The sequence below is a fragment of the Xiphophorus couchianus genome, chromosome 13 (genome assembly GCF_001444195.1).
Source record: "Xiphophorus couchianus chromosome 13, X_couchianus-1.0, whole genome shotgun sequence".
Lineage (NCBI taxonomy): Eukaryota > Metazoa > Chordata > Actinopteri > Cyprinodontiformes > Poeciliidae > Xiphophorus > Xiphophorus couchianus.
This window is the reverse complement of record NC_040240.1, coordinates 9942145-9960216: the sequence shown is the minus strand read 5'-3', so window position 1 is coordinate 9960216 and position 18072 is coordinate 9942145. Positions and strand designations below refer to the sequence as shown.

Here is an 18072-nt window from a genome sequence, read left to right as displayed (position 1 = left end):
CTCTGAAAGATCAGAAATATTAAGCCAAACTCAGCCAAGAAATGTCACTAAATATAGAATTGGTAGATAGACTTCTTTAGAATATTGCAGGGATAAGTCTTATATTGTCACAATAAAAGAAAAGATACTGAATAAACTTAAATAACTTAAGGATTATTGGTTTGATTACTCATCTCCTAATCCTACAAACAATAAAGTACATAATCTGAGATTTTATCTATTGTGTTTGTCAGCTATCTTCATTTTCAACTCCACTGACCTAGTTTCTATTGAACTGCAATCAAGCACATATTTTTTTAATGCTGCAATAAACCTGTGATCACATGAAAAACACATCAAAGATGTTCCATGGAGCTGATGAATGTGTAATCCTTTCCATGGACTTCCCCCAATAATCATTCACAACAACCTTTAAGTGTATTTCCTCAACACCCTGTTATAAAAGATTTCACATTTCAATCAGAGATTGTCATTCATGCTCACAAAAAAATGCTCTTGTTTGTGCATCTCAAACAGTTTGCCTTTAGAAACAGAAACATTGTCTCATTCCAGTCTATGACTTCAGATGCTCTAATCGTAGGAACGTTTTGTAAGAGCTTTATGCATAAAATCATAAAAGATTTTTCTGGGTGATTTTTTTGTTAAGATCAAAAATCTGTGTTGCAAGAATGCTGTGTCCACTGGTTATTACATTTATGCAAGCCTTCATCAATCACTCTTTTCTTGAAATATGAGTCTCACATCCTGGATCCTCTTGATGCACAAAAGTAGCACAAGCATTTCATAAATATTTTGTCTGATTTGAAGAAGATGGCTGGGCCAACTTCACTCAGGTCTTTGTTGATCATTGTTAGATCCCATAAATGCTTTTTGGTTTCTCTTACAGAAACTGAGCTGCATGTTGTGTCTTTTTTTCTAAGTGCATTGAGGCTCATCCTCTGCTTAAACTGCAGTTAGTTTAAGAACTATTGTGTGAATGAGTTAACATCAGATGTCAAAGCACAGTTGATGCAACATCTACATGCAACTTTGCTCAAGTCCTCTTGAGGGTCTTGAGGTGAGGAGCAAAGTGCAATGATAGCATCGCCATTTGATGATGTTGTTTGATGATTTTTTTGGTTGCAAGCTTTATAATTAGGGCATTATTCAATATGAGGATTCAAAATATTTTTAGGATCAAGGATTGGACTTTGATTTGCAATGTAACAAACAAACAGCTGAATAGAATAAGAAAATAAAATGAGAAACAGAATTTCCAGAAATTGAAAACATTCAAGTTTGAATTTCTGCTGTGTATTTATGGGGGATTTTAATTATCAGTGCCTGGCTTTGGAAAACCTTCATACATGACTTTTTTGTTGGTTTCTAGGTATTGGCATCTTATTTTTCAGGATCATATATGAAGTGTTATTGTTTATTTTAAAGAGTATAAAATATATGACTCAACCTTATCACTGAACTTCTGCATGTTCAGAGAATAGATAGTTTCCTGGTAAATCAACAACATTTACAGGAACAAAACAAGGAAATTAAGAGAGAAATAACTATCTGGTACACATGCACTTGTTCCTTAATTCATTTTTTCAGAAGGAACCAAACAGAATTAATGTTACTGATTATTTTGTTTTATACAGAATCATGATAGTACCTTTTTATTTTTTTCACTGAGCAATAGTTAGGAGGAAAATGTATCCACAATTTTCCAAACTACGGTCACTGTCTCGTATACTTGATCTAATGTATTGAATCATTGCAACCTGATAGAGAAATTTAAAGAGCTCCTACTTGGAGTTTTCTTGTTTAATTGCTTAATGTATAATATTTCAATTTTGAGATTATTTTAATTAAAAAACTTTGTCTTTTGAGATTATCCTGTTAAAATACTACCTGAAATATGTAATATATAAATCTGAACATGTTAAACTTTTAATTTGAAAAAGATGTCTATAAAGCTGTGATGCTGTGTACAACTTTTATTGTTATTTTCCTACATATAGTAACTGATGTTATGATCAATCATTACACTCCAAGAATGCAGACGCCCTTTCTTGGTGCTATAAAAGGAAGCAGTCTCCCTTTTGCCTCTCCAGGATTCTCTTCAACATCCATCACTGCAGAAAAACTCCAGCAAGAACTTCAGAGCCCTCCACCTCAGAGACATCGAGATCCAAGATGATGTGGTTCCTCTTCCTGTCTGGTCTGGCTCTGGCTGCTGAGCCTCCTTCAGATGGACAGGAACTGAAGCTGCTGCGTGGCGGCTGCCCCTTGTTCTGGTTCAGCTTCGAGGGTCGCTGCTACAAGTACTTTGGCTCAAGAGTGACCTGGGGAGAAGCAGAGCTCCTGTGTGTGTCTGAAGGAGCCAACCTGGTTTCCATCCACAGCCTAAATGAACAAGATTTTGTCAATGTGCTGATCAAGAACTTTGATCCTACTCAGTCATGGACCTGGATTGGACTCAGTGATATGCATAAGGAAGGAAGGTGGATGTGGTCCGATGGGTCTAAATACACATTTTCCCTTTGGAATTCTGGACAGCCTGACAATGATGGTGGGAATGAACACTGTGTTCACACCAACTATGGAAGCAATTTTTACTGGAACGATCATGTGTGCTCAAATAGATTTGCTTCTGTGTGTGCAACTCGAACAGTTTGTCCCTAGATACAAAACAATTAAAAAGGAAAAAATCTTAATTGTGTTGCTTTTCTTGAGGATTTTTCTGTTTAGATTCAACTGATTTTTTTTCTTCAAAAAGCCAACATAAAGGCAAAGAAATGGAAATGTGATTGTTTATTATATTTCCATAGCATGTGTGTACTCTTACATAACCATCAATGTAAAATATATAACTTTAATAAACTCTTCTAACTTCCAACTTTAAATGATTTCTCTCAATTCTTTGATCCTATCCTCTGTGGAAGTATTAGGAAGAATATTATAATGCCTAATATTTTATTAGTGTTGCTTCTAGAACCAATCGATTCTCATCCCACTAATCTATCAATGAGCATAAGGATATTGCTCAGTTTATGCTATATTTTTCCCCTATATCAGTGTGCGAGGGAAGAATCAAGAATGATCACATGTAAAATTACTTCTTGCTAACATTTTAAACAATTAAGAAACTAAATGAGTTTCTCTCATTTTGGTGTTTTAGGTTTATCTTTAGAGAGAGTTGATTTCAAAGTGAGATGGTGTAAGCTTGAGTTTACCTTCAGTTGGAGAAAGGTTGACCGAAAATAGATTCAGTAAGTGATTGTGCAGATATGTAAGAAAAATAAAACAGGGACACAAAAATAGTCACATCTTCAGATATTCTGGCTGTAACAAAAATGTGTCAAGAGTTTTTCATTTCAATAGTTTACATACAAATAAGCAATACCCCTGACAAAGGGAAGATTACCTGCACTAACACAAGAACACTTGGACACTGTCTTTTTAAAAAAACGCACTTTTCTTGCTCCGAGATTCAGTTAGGTAAGCCATAGGTTGATGTCAGTTCATTCATGGTGATAAAAACAGGACTGTAGAGAACAACATAGATAAAGCTGTATTTAGCATTTATGTGAACTACACAAGGAAATGAAAGTAGGTCAAGTCTGTTTTAGGTGTTTCCCGACAATTTATTATTTACATACAATTAAACATTGCTGTGGACGATTCCAGATTCGAACAGCTAACAGACCAACTGGTCAGAAGCAGATCATATAGTTGTTAGTTACTACATTTGTACAATGCTGCAGCAATGTTATGCAGCTGTTGGGATGCTGTGCCTTGTTAGGAGTCCTGATCAAAACATTCAAGCTGTAGTCTTTCAAGGTGTAATCAGCAGATAGGACTTTCAAAATATGCTGGTTGATGTCAGCATATTTATGATGATTAAAACTGCTTATAGATCTAATTACATATAATTATAGATAAAACTTACATGTGAACATTTATTGGAACAGAAAAAGGAAATTAAAGTAGGTCAGTCACTGGCACACATTTAGTTTCACTTGATAAGACACGTTGAATCTGCCCTAGCTTTTAGTAAGATTAGATACACTGGTAATGGCACATTTACATTGTTAGGACATATATTTGAGTAGAGTAAAAAGATAAAACTTCACCTTGTAATTAAGGACATAATTATAATTAGGACAGCCATTAAATAAGGAATTTAAGCTATTAATGCAGCTCTCACATATGACAGAGATGTTTTCGTCATAAAACTCGGAGATGCATATGTTTGTGGCATAACTTCTTCAACTTTCAAGGTGCATGGAGAAGGACCTCCATAGACCTTTGACAAAAACAAACAAAACATAAAGTATAAGTTTCTGTGTTTTGCAAATAAAAATCAGTAATTAATGTGAGAGGTACAGAAATTAGTTGAAGAGAAATCTCACATGAATTGAAAACATTTTGTACAAGTCTGAAGTCAGTATGTGCATATTTTATCATGTTAACATCTATGTTTGCTTATAATGATATTTAGACAACTGAAATCTTTAAATTGGTCTTCACTGCAGAAAATAAAATAACGTGTATACTTTATGCATTATCAGCAAAGGGCCACTTTTAAACATATCTCCAGATACAATGCTGTTGTTGAAGTCATTAGATTCACTGCGCAATCACAACACACCAACATTACATTCAGCTTTTCTATACTGGAGACCCACAATTGTGAGGGTAGAAGAAAGTGTATTGTTCATCTTCCAAATTATACAACATCTGGAAAATTCATTGGACTTTTAGCATGTTTTAAGTTTTCAACATTTTCTGTCCAGACACAAAGAACCAGAGATTATGTACATTTCCTGATTGGCATGTTGAATCTTTTATAACAGGGGTGTGGAGGAAATGCACTTAAAGTCTGCCCTGAATGACCATTGGAAAAATTCCAAGGCCAAGATTACAGATTAATAGGCTCCATATTACACCTTTGTTGCTGTGGGTTTCCATGTATTCGCGTGTTTATAGCAGCATTAAAAAAAAAGTATTTGATTGCTGTTCCATAAAAAACAGGTCAGTGGAATTGCACAAGACGAGAGTTGATATTGACAAACGCAATAAATAAAAATGATTATGTGGTTTATTGTTTGTAGAATTAGAAGGTGAATCATAGAAACCAACAATTTAAATTTTGGTTAAACGTTGTTTTATTTATGAGGTTAAATCTTGAAAATGAAACAAGATTTAACCTCATTGCAAATTTAAATGGTTTTCTATGCTGGCACAGACATGGTTCTTAGGTGTATTTTAAGTGGAATAGTATTTTTACCTAGTGCTACCTTATCCTTACCAAAACCAGTATGAAAGTTGGGTTTGCATCAAACAAATGAGAAAAAATGGTAAAATGTGAGTGAGAAAAAAAATCCTCCACATTTTCAAACTGGTTCTTCTGGCTCGTGCTCTTGAACATTGGGTGTAATTTTTGTGCAATTTTCCAACCCTGGAAAGTGGAAATGTTTCATTAGAAAACAAAAATTAATTAGATATTTGATAGGTATTTCTGGCTGGCCTATAGAAACCAATTCATAGACCAATCATGGACTACAAAATTAGAAATTAAACTTTAGGTTTTATGTTGTTTGAAGTCATCATGTAAAACAACACACACACACAAAACACAAACAAAAACAGATTAAAAATTATTGTTATCCAATGAAAGTTGTTTATTTTTTCTTAGGAGATATTCACATACTTTTCTATGTTCCTGTTCTGTTCTGGCAACCTACTTTGTTTGAACTGAAATCATTTCAATGAGATTTTATGGCACAATAAACACATGGTTACACTAAAAACAAAGACAAAAACAAACATAAGGAACTTTTCAGCATGTTGAATGATTCCTCCTCACATAAAATTCTTGTTGAATAATTTTGACCTTAATGTTTTCCCCAGGATATCTGAGAAGGTGAACTTCAAGTGCACTTCCTCCACACCCTTGTTTTGACTATTCTCGTCCATAGTAAATTAATTCCAGCTTGTTGTATTGTTGTCTAAATAATGAAAATTAAGTTTCTTTTTCATGCGAATTATCTTTTAAATGTTGTTTAAAAATATTATGCTAACCCAGGCAGGATTTGAACCCGGAACCTTCTCTCTTCAGCATAGCAGTGTTAACACCTGAATTATCCCACAGCCCTAAATAGATAACAATGCAAAACAAAATTTATATGGTGTTTAATCTAATCGCCTACATGGATACAACCTGCTGTTATCAGCAAAAGCTGCATTGTACAACGTGAGCAATACCACAAGCAGAATATCAATAATTAAAATAGATCATTAACAGTTTGAAATGGAGTTTCATCTTATTTTGCTTTCACAAAAAAATCATGTTAATATACTTTTCCGGAATTTCTAGGTTAACTGCAATCAGCCATGCAATGCAGGTGCTGTGCCATAGTGTTATCTATTTACTAACCAATCACATTAGATCAGTAGTGCAGGCTCCCATTCTGAAGGATATAAAAGCAAGCAGTCTGTACTCTGCCTCTCCAGAATCTTCTTAAGCATCGATGACTGAAGATAAACCCTTTCAAGACTGTAAAACCTTCCAGACTAAAACTCTTCAGAACTCCAACATGTTGCTGCTCGTTTTTCTGTTTGCTTTGGGTCTGGCTGCTGAACTTCCTTCTGATGGAAACGAAGTGAAACTGCTGCGTGGCAACTGTCCAATGTTCTGGTACAGCTTCAAAGGCCGCTGCTACAAATATGTTGCCTCGCGCATGACCTGGGGTGAAGCAGAGGTCCACTGTTTATCAGAGGGAAGCAACTTAGTGTCCATCCACAGTCTGGATGAACACAATTTTGTCAATAACCTAATCAAGAACTTTAATCCTACTCGAGATTACACCTGGATTGGACTCACTGATGTTCATAAGGAAGGAGCGTGGATGTGGTCTGATGGGTCCAAGTATAAATTTTCCCTTTGGCGTCATGATGAGCCTAACAATGGTGGAGGACAAGAACATTGTGGTCACACCAACATTCGTCCGGACTATTACTGGAATGATCATTTGTGCTCAACTACAATGCCTTTTGTTTGTGCATCTCGGGCAGTTTGCCCTTAGACACAGAAAAAACTGTTTCATCCCACTCTGTAACTTCAAATCATTTGAGATTTTTGTGGGTGATTTTTTTTTTTCTGTGTATAATTTCAAGATTTAATTTTCTTAACAACAGCCTCTTAAATGAAAAGCAAATAGGATATTTCACTTTGTAGGAAAAGGTTTTCATAAAAATCTGTGCAAAATAAAATAATTTTAAATACATTAATTCAAAAGTTTCAATGTCCCTCTTTTCAGTGGTTTCATTATTTTCATCTTTTTATAAAGTGAGGCATATTGAGAAGACCATAATAGAGATTAGATTACATGTTCTGTTACATGTTTTTATTATGAACAGGCCACTACTGACCGATTCATAATAATAAAAATAATAATTTTTTGTGAATTAAATAAAGCAGAGCACATCGACACTTGCATCACCCACAGCCAATTTTGCACTTCTTGTTTAGCAAGCACTAAGAGGTTTCTATAACCCTAGCCCAGCCTAGACATTTGGTGTGTTTGTGTTTTTGGAGGTTTTAAGGGCACACACACTAAAGGTAGTCTATGTGTAATGTTACACCACAGGTGCATATGATTAATCTGTTTAACATCTGATTAACAATTTAGGAGAAAGACTGTGTTCAGATTAAAAAAGATAAGATCTGAATGTACAATATTTCTAATATTTCTGAACAATATGACATATTGTACCATATTGTTCAAAGGTGCAATATGCCTTTGAACCAGATCAAGAAAAATGCAAATAGTCAGTAATTCACTTTCTGTGTGAGGAAGTTGATTTTTATGTTGCTTTATATTTTTTATATTGCTCTTCATAGTGTTCTGTTCTAACACTATGAATTCTTTGCAAAAGTTCTATAGAGTTTCTCATTATTGTTGTTAAGTAGCAGAAAAGGTTGCAGAGTTGTAAAAGAGGGACAGAATAATGCTAGTCAGTTGGAGTAGGAGGGAGAGGAGAAGAATGCAAAGGGACTAGAGAAGGAGAAAAAAAAAGAACAAGAATCATGACAACCTCCCAGATACAAGTGAAGTGTGCAGGACTAAGTTGGCATTACATCGTTCCTAAACTGCAAAAAGGCGAATAACAAAATCATGTGCATCACTCAGTCTGTCAAAGCGAGGCAATTTTTCTCAGGATCTCAATATTCCACTACCAAATGAACATTACACACAAGTAAAATAATGTTTCTGCACTCTCAGATTCTTTCTGCACATGTATTTTCATTTTTTCAAATAGTTGCATCTGTAATTTTCATGTTTTGTCTCAGACTGTCATGGAGTGGAGAAGGAGAGAGGTGTATATGCTGGAGAATGAGATGACTGGGAGCAGCCGACTGCTGACAAAAGTGACTAGACTTCTGCAGAAAATCTGTTCTATGGCACTAAGGAGAGAAAAAGAAAAATGCAAATTGGAAAAATAATACTTTAGTGGAGAAGCTAAAAGCAGATACAAAAGAGAGAGAAGGTTTTACTTTAATGTGTCTGTAGTATTGCATTATTTATCGTTTTTTTTTATTGTGTTTTCTTTGCAAACATGACAGAAAATGGCTGAGTTAAAAAATCTAAAGCCATAGAACTGGAGTGTTGCAAGTATACTGCACCATGTAAACCCATAGGGTCACTTAGAATCAATGAAATTCTACAAAGATCTTAGTTTCTATCAACAGTAACAATCAATTTTGAAGTAATGATTCTCTTCTTATAAAGTAATATGTTATGCTGACCTATTGCTTACTGTTCAGTATAGATGTGGACAATGTGCACAAAACCTGCAGACAATGTCCCTGAGTTTTGGACTTGTGAAAAACTCCTGAAGTTGAGTTACACAAACATATTTTGGTTATTATCAAGTCCTACATATTTTGTCCATGCGGTTGTCATGTTCAAAGAACTTTTTGATTAAAATATTTCTGTATACAATGTCAAAATGTATGTGGTTCCTTTCCTTGTTTGTGCAATGCCAAGATTTTTTTAAGCAGTAAACTAAATTAGATTTAGTGCTGTTTTCTAGCCACTAGAGGGCAGCAAGAGCATTCAGTAAAACAGTGTTAGGGTGCATTATGGTGCGTTAGCTTCATGAATCACTGTCAGAAAATGTTTTTTTTAACAAAGTGTGATAGAACTTGGTTATTATTTAAGTACAAGTAATTTGTTCTTCCTTTTTTCTTTTACCTTTGAATGACTTAAAGAGAATTCGTCCAGTGTTGTATACATCTAGAACTGTTGCTTGGAACCATATTTGCCTTTATTAGTTTACGATCAACTCAACTCCTTTGTGTTACAGTCAGATTTTGCTTACAAAGTTTTAAAGGGGAGCAGGATCTGTGTCTGATGCTCCCAATATTTTAATATCATTGTTTTTCTTTCCCTTTTCACCTTTTCTTCTTCCTCCTCTGTAATTGCGTCTGAAGACAAGCGAACTGTGAATCTGATGCTTACTGTGATGCAAACTCCATCTGCTGCATCTGATTTTTGAAAAGATGTTTGTGTTCACAACGACAATGATAAAATAATACTGCCATGAAAAGGAAACTGATAAAGAGTTTCTTTTAAAGGATAGTTTTTATGGGAAATCAAAACAAACATTAAAGTAGCTCATTAACAGGAACACGATTGACGTCCTTCATGAGGAATATAAAAGAGACCCGGTGAACTCCTGTCTCTCCAGAACTCTCTTCAGCATTCATCCCTGCAGATAAACTCCAGCAATACATAGAAATCTCTCAGAATCATAAACTTCAGACTCCAAGATGATATTGCTGTTCTTCTTGTTTGGTCTCTCTCTGGCTGCTGTGGCTCCTTCAGACAAACAGGAGATGAAGCTCCAGCGGGGCGGCTGTCCCCTGTTCTGGTTCATCTTCAATGGCCGCTGCTACAAGTACGTCGCCACCTTGATGACCTGGGCTGATGCAGAGCAGCACTGTGTGACCCAAGGAGCCAACCTGGTGTCCATCCACAGCCTGGAAGAAGAGAACTTTGTCAAACTGCTGATCAAAAACTTTGATCCCGCTCAGGGAGTCAACTGGATCGGACTCTCTGACGCTCAGAAAGATGGAACATATTTCTGGTCTGACGGGTCGACTTTCAACTTTAACTTTTGGAACACAGGAGAGCCAAATAACGCAGGAGGATCAGAACCGTGTGTGCACACAAATTGGGGCCCGGCCAGGAGATGGAACGATAAAGTGTGCACAGATGCACACTCCTTTGTTTGTAAACTTCGTCCATATTGTCAATGACTGCTGAGAATTAAATTCTGAATCTGATCAGAAGTGATCAAGCTAAACATGAGAAATGAAACATGGCAAATTTTCTTTACTTTTTTTTTCAATTTGATTTTTTGTTTATCATTCTAACAGAGTCTTTTTTTATGATGTTTTAATTTAAATGTGTTGACCAGAAAATATTAATACAAAGGTTTATGATTTAAAAAAAAGGCGTAGCTTTTTTAACAAAATTTTATTGTGAAGTATGAAAATGATTTTCTTCTTGATTTAATGAAAAACAATAAATTTGTGAAGAAATTTGATTGACTGCCAGATAATGTCTAAAAGGTTCCGGAGCACTGTTGTGATTTAATGCATTCCACTGAGATTTTTTTCTTCTTCTGTGTATTAAAGAAATCTGAGCCATATAAAACTTGCATGAGACATTTTCAAGAGCTTGCTTAACTGCATAAGCAACATATGTTCAGTGTATTTTGTACACAAGAGCAAGTCTTTACTAAATGTGTTTGACCAATCGAATTATACAAGATATACTCTGTGAAACCTGTTACTTTTCACATTACAGTCCTACCAGGCTGCAACGACGTGACTTCTTATTTCTTTTATTCAATATGTATGTTATACATTAATAAATTCTTAACCTTGTACTGGTTTGGAGCAGTTTGATACAACAATTATTATTTTTTAAATAGTGCTATATAAATAAAATGGCTTGAATTGACTGGAGCAGCTAGGCATACGAAAACAAACGTGACAAAAATTCAGGTCCACTTACATTAAAAAGGATAGAAATGATAGAATATGTTGCCCAAAAGAAAAGATATTCTCAAATTAAGACAGAAACAGGGGGTCTGAAAAGGAGAAATGTTCTTCCACATCGAGAAAATTGGAGCAGTAGGTAAACTGGTCTACATACCAACAGCATCGGTCCAGGCATGCCCTAGATACCATGACCATGTGATTGATATACAGAAGTTGTCTTGGTGCAGAGATCAAACTATTGCCTGAAACAATGAAAATGAGACTCTGAGTATTCTAGATTTTATTATTGTACATTTATGTCATCAGTGGCTGATCACATTCATATCAATCTCTGTGATAAGTCGTCTGTAACTTTGTAATGCCAGGAAACACTTTTCTCTCCCTTTGTCATCACTTATTCCTGAATGGTTTGCTGGCTGATTCTTAAAGAATGCATTTAATTACCAAGACTAAGACTTCAAACGATGCATTACATAAAGTACAAAACAAAATTAAGCTGAAAGAATCCAAAGGATCATGACACCTGTGGTGCCGCTGCCTCTTTATTTCCCTGAATTTTTCCCAGAGTTTTAATATCTACATATCAACAAATCCTGGATGTAGGTTTAAAAGAATACACCTGGATACAGGTGAAACTCCTTAAAATGAGTTTCTGGTGAAACAATCTTCTTTCGCATGTTAGAAAGTCAATCAGTCTTTTTATGAAACAACTTTCATGTAATGGGCTGTAGATCAGTTGCATTTAAATGCATCACTAAGTTTTATTCTGTTTTTAATAGTCTATTTTAAATAAATGAATTACTGTCAATGCTTTGTGAAGTACTTTAGTTCACTTGCTTTAAATGTGCTACAGAAATAGACTTGACGTTGTTTCAACATTCAGGTATCTAGAAGCGGGTCTTAGGAAATAGACGATGGATTTACAGAATGATGCCTTCATGGTCGCATTTACGTCACAAAGTAAAGAAGTGAAGGAGTCGCGAGCTGTTGTTTAGGCCGAGGATCCTGGCCACCCCCACGTGCTGTTTCCGCGCGAAGTCGGACCGAACCATTCTGAGTTTAGGAGGGGAATCTGTGGACTCACTTCTTCTTCAGACTTGGAGAATCTGTACATGTATCTGAAATTTAGTCATATTTTTACTTATTTGTCAAATTGTAAACATGCTGGCAAGTTAGTGACGTTCCTGTGCAAAAAGTAAATTTTACGTGCGCGCACGTCGACGTCACGAGCCCCGTTTTCTGCGACACTCTTGAGCGGGTCGGTTTTAAATCCACCTTTTTTCATTGATTTTATTTCATGACCTTAAACTTTCTCTCCAGAAAACTTTAAACTAAAGGAATAACCCCCCAAAAATGACCCTCAAGTCAGATGTAAGTACCCGAACCGCCATGTTATTGGGTTTTTCTTTTCTTTACCGAAATGCAAGCCGTTATATATTGTCTTTTCTAACCACACCTCCAACAACGGGCCTGGATATCGTGGTTGTAAATAAGTCAGTACTTGTTTTAACTTCTGTTAACAAGTAATCCGTGATATGTTTTCAACTAAACTTTAGATAAAAGTCCAGAAAGTGTTTTGCAAATCTATATGAAGGTGCTTATGTTTAGTGTTTAAAGGTTGTATTCGAACTTCAAACATGCATTTTAAAGGAACTGCTTTTTTTTTGTCTCTATCTTTCTATCTACATTAGCAGTTATATCACAGTTGGATAATGCTGCATGCATATTAATGCAGCAGCATTACACAAAATATTACATTTACATCTCAAACAAAACATCTACTTATCCTGCTGTTTTTATTGATGACGCCACAAGAGGCACTAGGGATTTGTAAACAACTCATCTGCTTCTGAGTGATTTTCTTTCTGCTGATATTGAGTGGAGAGATAGTGATGAATGGGCTGTACTGCAGCATGCTGGTCCATTAGAAGTGTGTCTACCAGATGATCGTTTATTATCATTGGTGGTTTTGCAAGAAAAATGTTTTTAGAACTCAATGAGCCACATCGCCCAGACTTGTTCTAAATAATTGCTGAACATCTTTGATGGTTAAATCTCTTTATTCCAGCCAATCCTCTTACTCTTAAGGAAATGCTACTGTTTGTTGTCAGATATGGTTTAAATGTTTTCCTGAAGCCGTGCAGAACACAATTAACCACTCTTTAAGGGTGAAGTTTATTGAAAAGATTTGAATAAAGAGGGGAAAAACAAATGCAAATGTGCCTACTCAATAAAATGTAAGTTAGTTGGCTTGTGTCCTATGTAATGTCAGCAGGAACTGTTGTACGTTGGTGCTTATTTTTTGTTTGCTTACAAGAAGTATGTTATCCTGTAGGTGAACAACTGAATCTAAGAAGTCGTTCATTTTTCAGTAAGGTCCAGCTGGTATCGTTAATGTCCGACAACGCAGACAAGATGTAAACAAAAACATACATAAGAATGATGTACAAATTCAGTGTTGCACTATCTTATAAAAAAGTGTATTTCTATATCTTTATTAATTACAAACACAGCAGTGTGCATGTAACACTACCTAACTGAACCTAGCAGGGCCTTGCGATAAGCCATAAATTATGAAAACACTGGTCTTTGTGGTTGCTGGTTTGTACTCTTTAGAGTAAAACAGAAAAGCTTAAAGAATTCTGAAGTGGAGGACTTGGTGAGTTATGACCCATTTACATGGCAAGAAACCGTTGTATATACAGGATTCTTACTATGGGGAAGTGAAGCTGGTAGGAATGAAATATTGTTAAGTGTCTTTTTCCTTTTTCACTTCATCTTGTCGCTGCTCTTACTTGTCCTGCCAAGCTGCGGCCCAGCCGACCTGCAGCGATAAGGATTTCTCTGGTGCTGCTCGTTCAAAGTCCGAAAGATAAATTTTATCCGGCCAGCTCCAGCTCTGTTAATCCTGGCGTGAATTCTTCTCCTTTTTCCAGCTGCACACAGTTAATTTAGTGTCAGATCATGCTAAGAGATGGACTTTGTCTCCCTCTGGTGTATAGCTCAAGAATCCCGAGGACGCAAGCCTAAATATTGTTCTATAAAAGTTCAGTTCTCTTATCTATCATTTGAAATGAACAAATAAATACCTGTTGTGTACTTCTTTTTTCTTACCCTTCCACGGAAACACAGCAATTTATTTTCATGCTGGGTGTGTCTGCCAACAGGCTCGAACTTTCAAATCCAAGTATATAACTGCTGAGCTGGCTCATCTGTTCACCCAATCAGACAGCGAGGAGGAGTTTGAGGGATTCAGCGAGGATGAGGCAGAAGAGGACAGAGGATGCTTCCAAAAGCAGCAAAAGACCAAAGTAGGATATTCTTAATCAAAGCTTTTGACCACAAAGTGAAAGTCCATCCTTTACGCCCTGATTATTTATTTTTTTATTCTTTTTGGTTTTTCTTCAGGTTGTTGACTCAGAGTCGGAGAGCGACAAAGACACAGGCTTCTACTCGGACGGCGAGGAGCCACCTGAGCCAAAGAGGAGGAGTCTGTTAGTGGCACTTAGGTGAGGATTTGTAGATTACTAAACAATCAGGATTGAACTAGAAAGAAAATGCAGAGGGTACTGATAGGCTTAGCCGAAATTTAAAAATTGCTCTCTAGGTTTCCAGGCAAGAAAGAACCTGCCTCCCCAAAAAAACAGAATAAAGAAAATGTTACTAAGCCAATCAGACGGAGTGACCCGCCTCAGAGAGGGAGAGGAAGGCCGCGGAAGGTGAACAACAAGGAGGAGGAGGTGGAGGTGGTGAAAGAGAAGGAGAAGGAGGAGGTCCTGTGCCAAAGTCTGACAAAACGAGATCGCAACATACAGGAAAACAAAGCCATGGTAATTTCTTAGTGGAATATTTTTGTATTTTTTCTAGTTAACTTGTTACTCATCCTTGATTCATTCTTTTGTGATTTTTTTTTCTTTCTTTTTTTTCCAGCTCGCGAAGCTGTTTGCTGGTCTGACCTCCCTCGCTGACCTGACTCCGCTGGACACGCCTCAGGTGAGCGTTTCGTGCAAACAAGTAACACAAACAAGTCAAAATGAATGGAGGCCTTCAAAAATGATTGGAAACGTCTTTATTTTCTTACAGGTTCTGAGTACACCGATTTCCATAATCAAAAACCTAGCTGAAGTGTTACTTTGATTCTTTCATGCGCGTTTGAAAAATCCTTGAAGCGCCTATGAACGGTTAACGGCATAATGGAGAGGCATTGTTGTGACGATGTGCTGAAGGCAGAGTGTCGCAAAGAGTTTCTTAAAGAGACAGAGGCCAGTTTCAAGTTGTTAAATTGTGAAGTCAAATTTCATTTAAGATATTTACAGCATTTTGTATAACAACTGAAGGTAACATAGTTACTTGATTTTGCTATAAAATGGCACCAAATACCTGGAAAATGCATAATACCTCCCAAAGTCTAGGACTTTGACTCGACTTGGTACTTGGATGAAAAGAATTGAGACTTACTTGCTGATACATATTAAGTTACTATTGAAATTTTCTGAAATGGGTTGTGATAATCAGTAAACTGATTGGTGTATGTGTGGGGAATGTAAGCTTTGCAATGTGCAATTTAAAATAACCAACGTGGCAGCATAGGTTTTAAAGACCTGGGGGTCTCACCATGTCCTCGTTTAAGACGAAATAAATCATCAGGAAACCAGAAGAAGCAAAACAAAAACTGCTCTGTTTTTCTGCAGAAGAGGAAGAGGATATCGCAGAAGGTATCGCCGCAGAAGCGCAAGTTTAAGTCCGATGTAGGGTCAGAGAGGAGGAACCCGTCGCGAAAGGCTCGTCCTCCGGAGAACTTTGGGGTGGAGGAAAAGCCTGAGCCAGCTCGCATTAGAAAGCCAAGGACTCTGGACATCTGGAGACTGATGGAGGTGCGCTTTAAGAAAAGAATACTGCAGAACATAGGAGCATGTTCTTGTTAGACTTTATTCTTGCAGCAGGATTCAAATGAATGCACTTTGTATCTAGTGTTTAGTTTTAGTTTCCTACTAAAAGCAATCTGTTAAACGATCCATTCAGATGTTCTTTTAGCCAATTCCCAGAGATTTCGAATCATTGAAAAAGAACGAGTTCAAAGGTTTAGCGTAACCTTGTTTGAGGCCTGTGATGTGTTCCCCACTGGTCAGGTGGACGAGGAACGTATAGACGGGAGAAAGAAAAAGAAAAGAAGCCCAAAGTCCAGGAAGAGTCAGTTCATGGTGAAGTCGGTCGACGAGATCACGGACGAGGACCTGGAAAATGTCGCGTACCGCAGCAAAGACAAGATCTGGGACAAAGACAATGTGAGTCGCTTCACGTCCTTCACCTTTGGCCTCCATTCGTTTCGTGATACCAGCAGAGCGCCTGAGTCGCTTTCTTCACCCCCCCCTTTTCAGGGGAGCTCATGCCACCAGTGCAGACAGAAGACTCTGGACACCAAGACAGTGTGCCGTAGTGGTTACTGTGTGGGGGTCAAAGGTCAGTTCTGCGGCCCGTGCCTGAAGAATCGCTATGGAGAGGACGTGCGCACCGTTCTGCTCGACCCGGTCAGTGTTTACACACGTAGCAGACGCTTTTCCTAAAATGAAATGACGAAAAAAAATTTACTTTTATTGAATTTTATAAACAAGAATTGAGTCGTCAAATTTAAATCTATAATGGATGTTCCCTAATAAACCACACAGGGTGCACCTCATTTGTTGATTATTTATTGGCCTCCAGTAATATTTTTTTGAATGAAACACCTCTAGTTCCAGTACTACAGAGTCTAGAGATTAAGTTGAGACAATAACTGTCCCCTACTTCCTTTTTCTATTTCTGTCAGACGTGGTCATGTCCCATCTGCCGGGGAATGTGTAACTGCAGTTTGTGTCGTAAGAAGGAGGGCCGCTGCGCCACGGGGACCCTGGTGGCCCTGGCGCGCTACAACGGCCACGACAACGTCCACGAGTATTTGGAGAGGTGAGCTTCCTCGTTTTCACTGTGCGGTTGAATGTTAAAGGGACAGAATCAAACCAAAACAGCTATGTTGCAAAAAAAAAAAGTTTAAAACTTAAGTTTTAGGAATAAAAAAAAAAAAATCCGTTCTGTTGGTGTGTTTTAAGCACATAAAGAGGAGATTCTATTAGAGATCATTTCTTGTGGCTGTTTATGCATTTGTGTCCTTAGAGATAAGTACACAAAGTTTCCACGCTCAGTTTAACATGTAAAAAGATGGTATTTGTTAAGATGACATGGATTATTCATATTAACTCCTGATTTGTTAGTCGGAGCAATTTTAAGGACCTACTGTTTGGCTGTAGAGCTGTAAGATTGAGGAAAAAGAAGCTAATTATTGCATGATTTTTTATCTAGATCATAGGGGGAAAAACTAAGTTTTGTTAGTTTTAGTAAGAAACGTTCACACAGTTGAAATTCATGTTGTTTTTTGTTTTTTTTTCTGTTGCAGTATCCAGAAGGAGCTGCAGTGAAATCCAGAAAACTAAACCTCTTTTGGTGCTTCACCGTACTGTAAAAATATTTTAACGCACATTTTAATCCCCAACACATTTCTGACCTTTTATCCAACTTGACAAAACAACATTGTTGGGAATTTTTTTTTTATGTCACCTTAATGAGTATCATACTATAGATATTTTTTATATGTATATCCTGGTTTGTGTTGCAGGGATGTTTTTGTTCTTTATGTCAGACCTTTAAATTGTAAAATTTTTCCTAAACTTGATTTTTTTTTCTTTTACTTAAATGTTATAGTGTGCCTTTTTATAGCAAAAACTATGAAGCTTTGATTCAAATAACTTTGTAACACTTTATACCATTCCCACTGGTTTACTTTTTACATCTTAATAAAGTTTGTGAAAAGGAGAACAGTGCTGGCTTTATTATTTTTTTTTCTTGATATTATACAAAGCCCAGCATTATTTATTATCAATGTAGTTTATTGTGACAGAAAATATTATTAAGGTTTTGGTGTGGCCCAGCCATAATTACTTTTTTATTTGAAACATTTTTTTTATATCTTACTTTATCTTTTG

General features: G+C 36.6%; 4 protein-coding genes and 1 long non-coding RNA gene across 5 annotated transcripts; all 5 read left to right on the top strand.

The window, feature by feature from the left end:
- Positions 1 to 2042: 2042 nt before the first annotated feature.
- LOC114156422 (lactose-binding lectin l-2-like) lies at positions 2043 to 2845 on the top strand. Its single transcript, XM_028036845.1, has one exon. It carries the CDS (start codon positions 2173 to 2175, stop codon positions 2659 to 2661), a length of 489 nt encoding a protein of 162 aa, XP_027892646.1. The 5' UTR covers positions 2043 to 2172; the 3' UTR covers positions 2662 to 2845.
- Positions 2846 to 6512: 3667 nt separating this feature from the next.
- Positions 6513 to 7102, top strand: LOC114156449 (lactose-binding lectin l-2-like). Its single transcript, XM_028036897.1, has one exon. The coding sequence runs from the start codon at positions 6513 to 6515 to the stop codon at positions 7065 to 7067; it is 555 nt and encodes a 184-aa protein (XP_027892698.1). The 3' UTR covers positions 7068 to 7102.
- Positions 7103 to 9714: 2612 nt separating this feature from the next.
- Positions 9715 to 10479, top strand: LOC114156139 (ladderlectin-like). Its single transcript, XM_028036396.1, has one exon. It carries the CDS (start codon positions 9818 to 9820, stop codon positions 10304 to 10306), a length of 489 nt encoding a protein of 162 aa, XP_027892197.1. The 5' UTR covers positions 9715 to 9817; the 3' UTR covers positions 10307 to 10479.
- An 11-nt stretch (positions 10480 to 10490) lies between these two features.
- LOC114156138 (uncharacterized) lies at positions 10491 to 11864 on the top strand. The gene is made up of 2 exons (XR_003597912.1): positions 10491 to 10582; positions 11686 to 11864. It is a non-coding gene; the product is annotated as an uncharacterized LOC114156138 (long non-coding RNA).
- Positions 11865 to 12271: 407 nt separating this feature from the next.
- cdca7b (cell division cycle associated 7b) lies at positions 12272 to 17905 on the top strand. Its single transcript, XM_028036394.1, has 10 exons — positions 12272 to 12427; positions 14224 to 14367; positions 14465 to 14565; positions 14664 to 14886; positions 14987 to 15049; positions 15748 to 15930; positions 16186 to 16341; positions 16435 to 16584; positions 16863 to 16999; positions 17487 to 17905. Exons 1-10 carry the CDS (start codon positions 12410 to 12412, stop codon positions 17506 to 17508), a joined length of 1197 nt encoding a protein of 398 aa, XP_027892195.1. The 5' UTR covers positions 12272 to 12409; the 3' UTR covers positions 17509 to 17905.
- The last annotated feature ends 167 nt before the right edge of the window (positions 17906 to 18072 follow it).

What these genes read in the sequence shown, in the direction of transcription:
- LOC114156449 (XM_028036897.1), top strand. Translation starts at nt 6,513, where the DNA reads ATGACTGAAGATAAACCCTTTCAAGACTGTAAAACCTTCCAGACTAAA.
- cdca7b (XM_028036394.1), top strand. An exon ending in ACATCTGGAGACTGATGGAG is followed by an intron (nt 15,931 to 16,185) that starts GTGCGCTTTAAG and finishes CCCACTGGTCAG; the next exon opens with GTGGACGAGGAACGTATAGA. An exon ending in AGATCTGGGACAAAGACAAT is followed by an intron (nt 16,342 to 16,434) that starts GTGAGTCGCTTC and finishes CCCCCTTTTCAG; the next exon opens with GGGAGCTCATGCCACCAGTG.
- LOC114156422 (XM_028036845.1), top strand. Translation starts at nt 2,173, where the DNA reads ATGATGTGGTTCCTCTTCCTGTCTGGTCTGGCTCTGGCTGCTGAGCCT.
- LOC114156139 (XM_028036396.1), top strand. Translation starts at nt 9,818, where the DNA reads ATGATATTGCTGTTCTTCTTGTTTGGTCTCTCTCTGGCTGCTGTGGCT.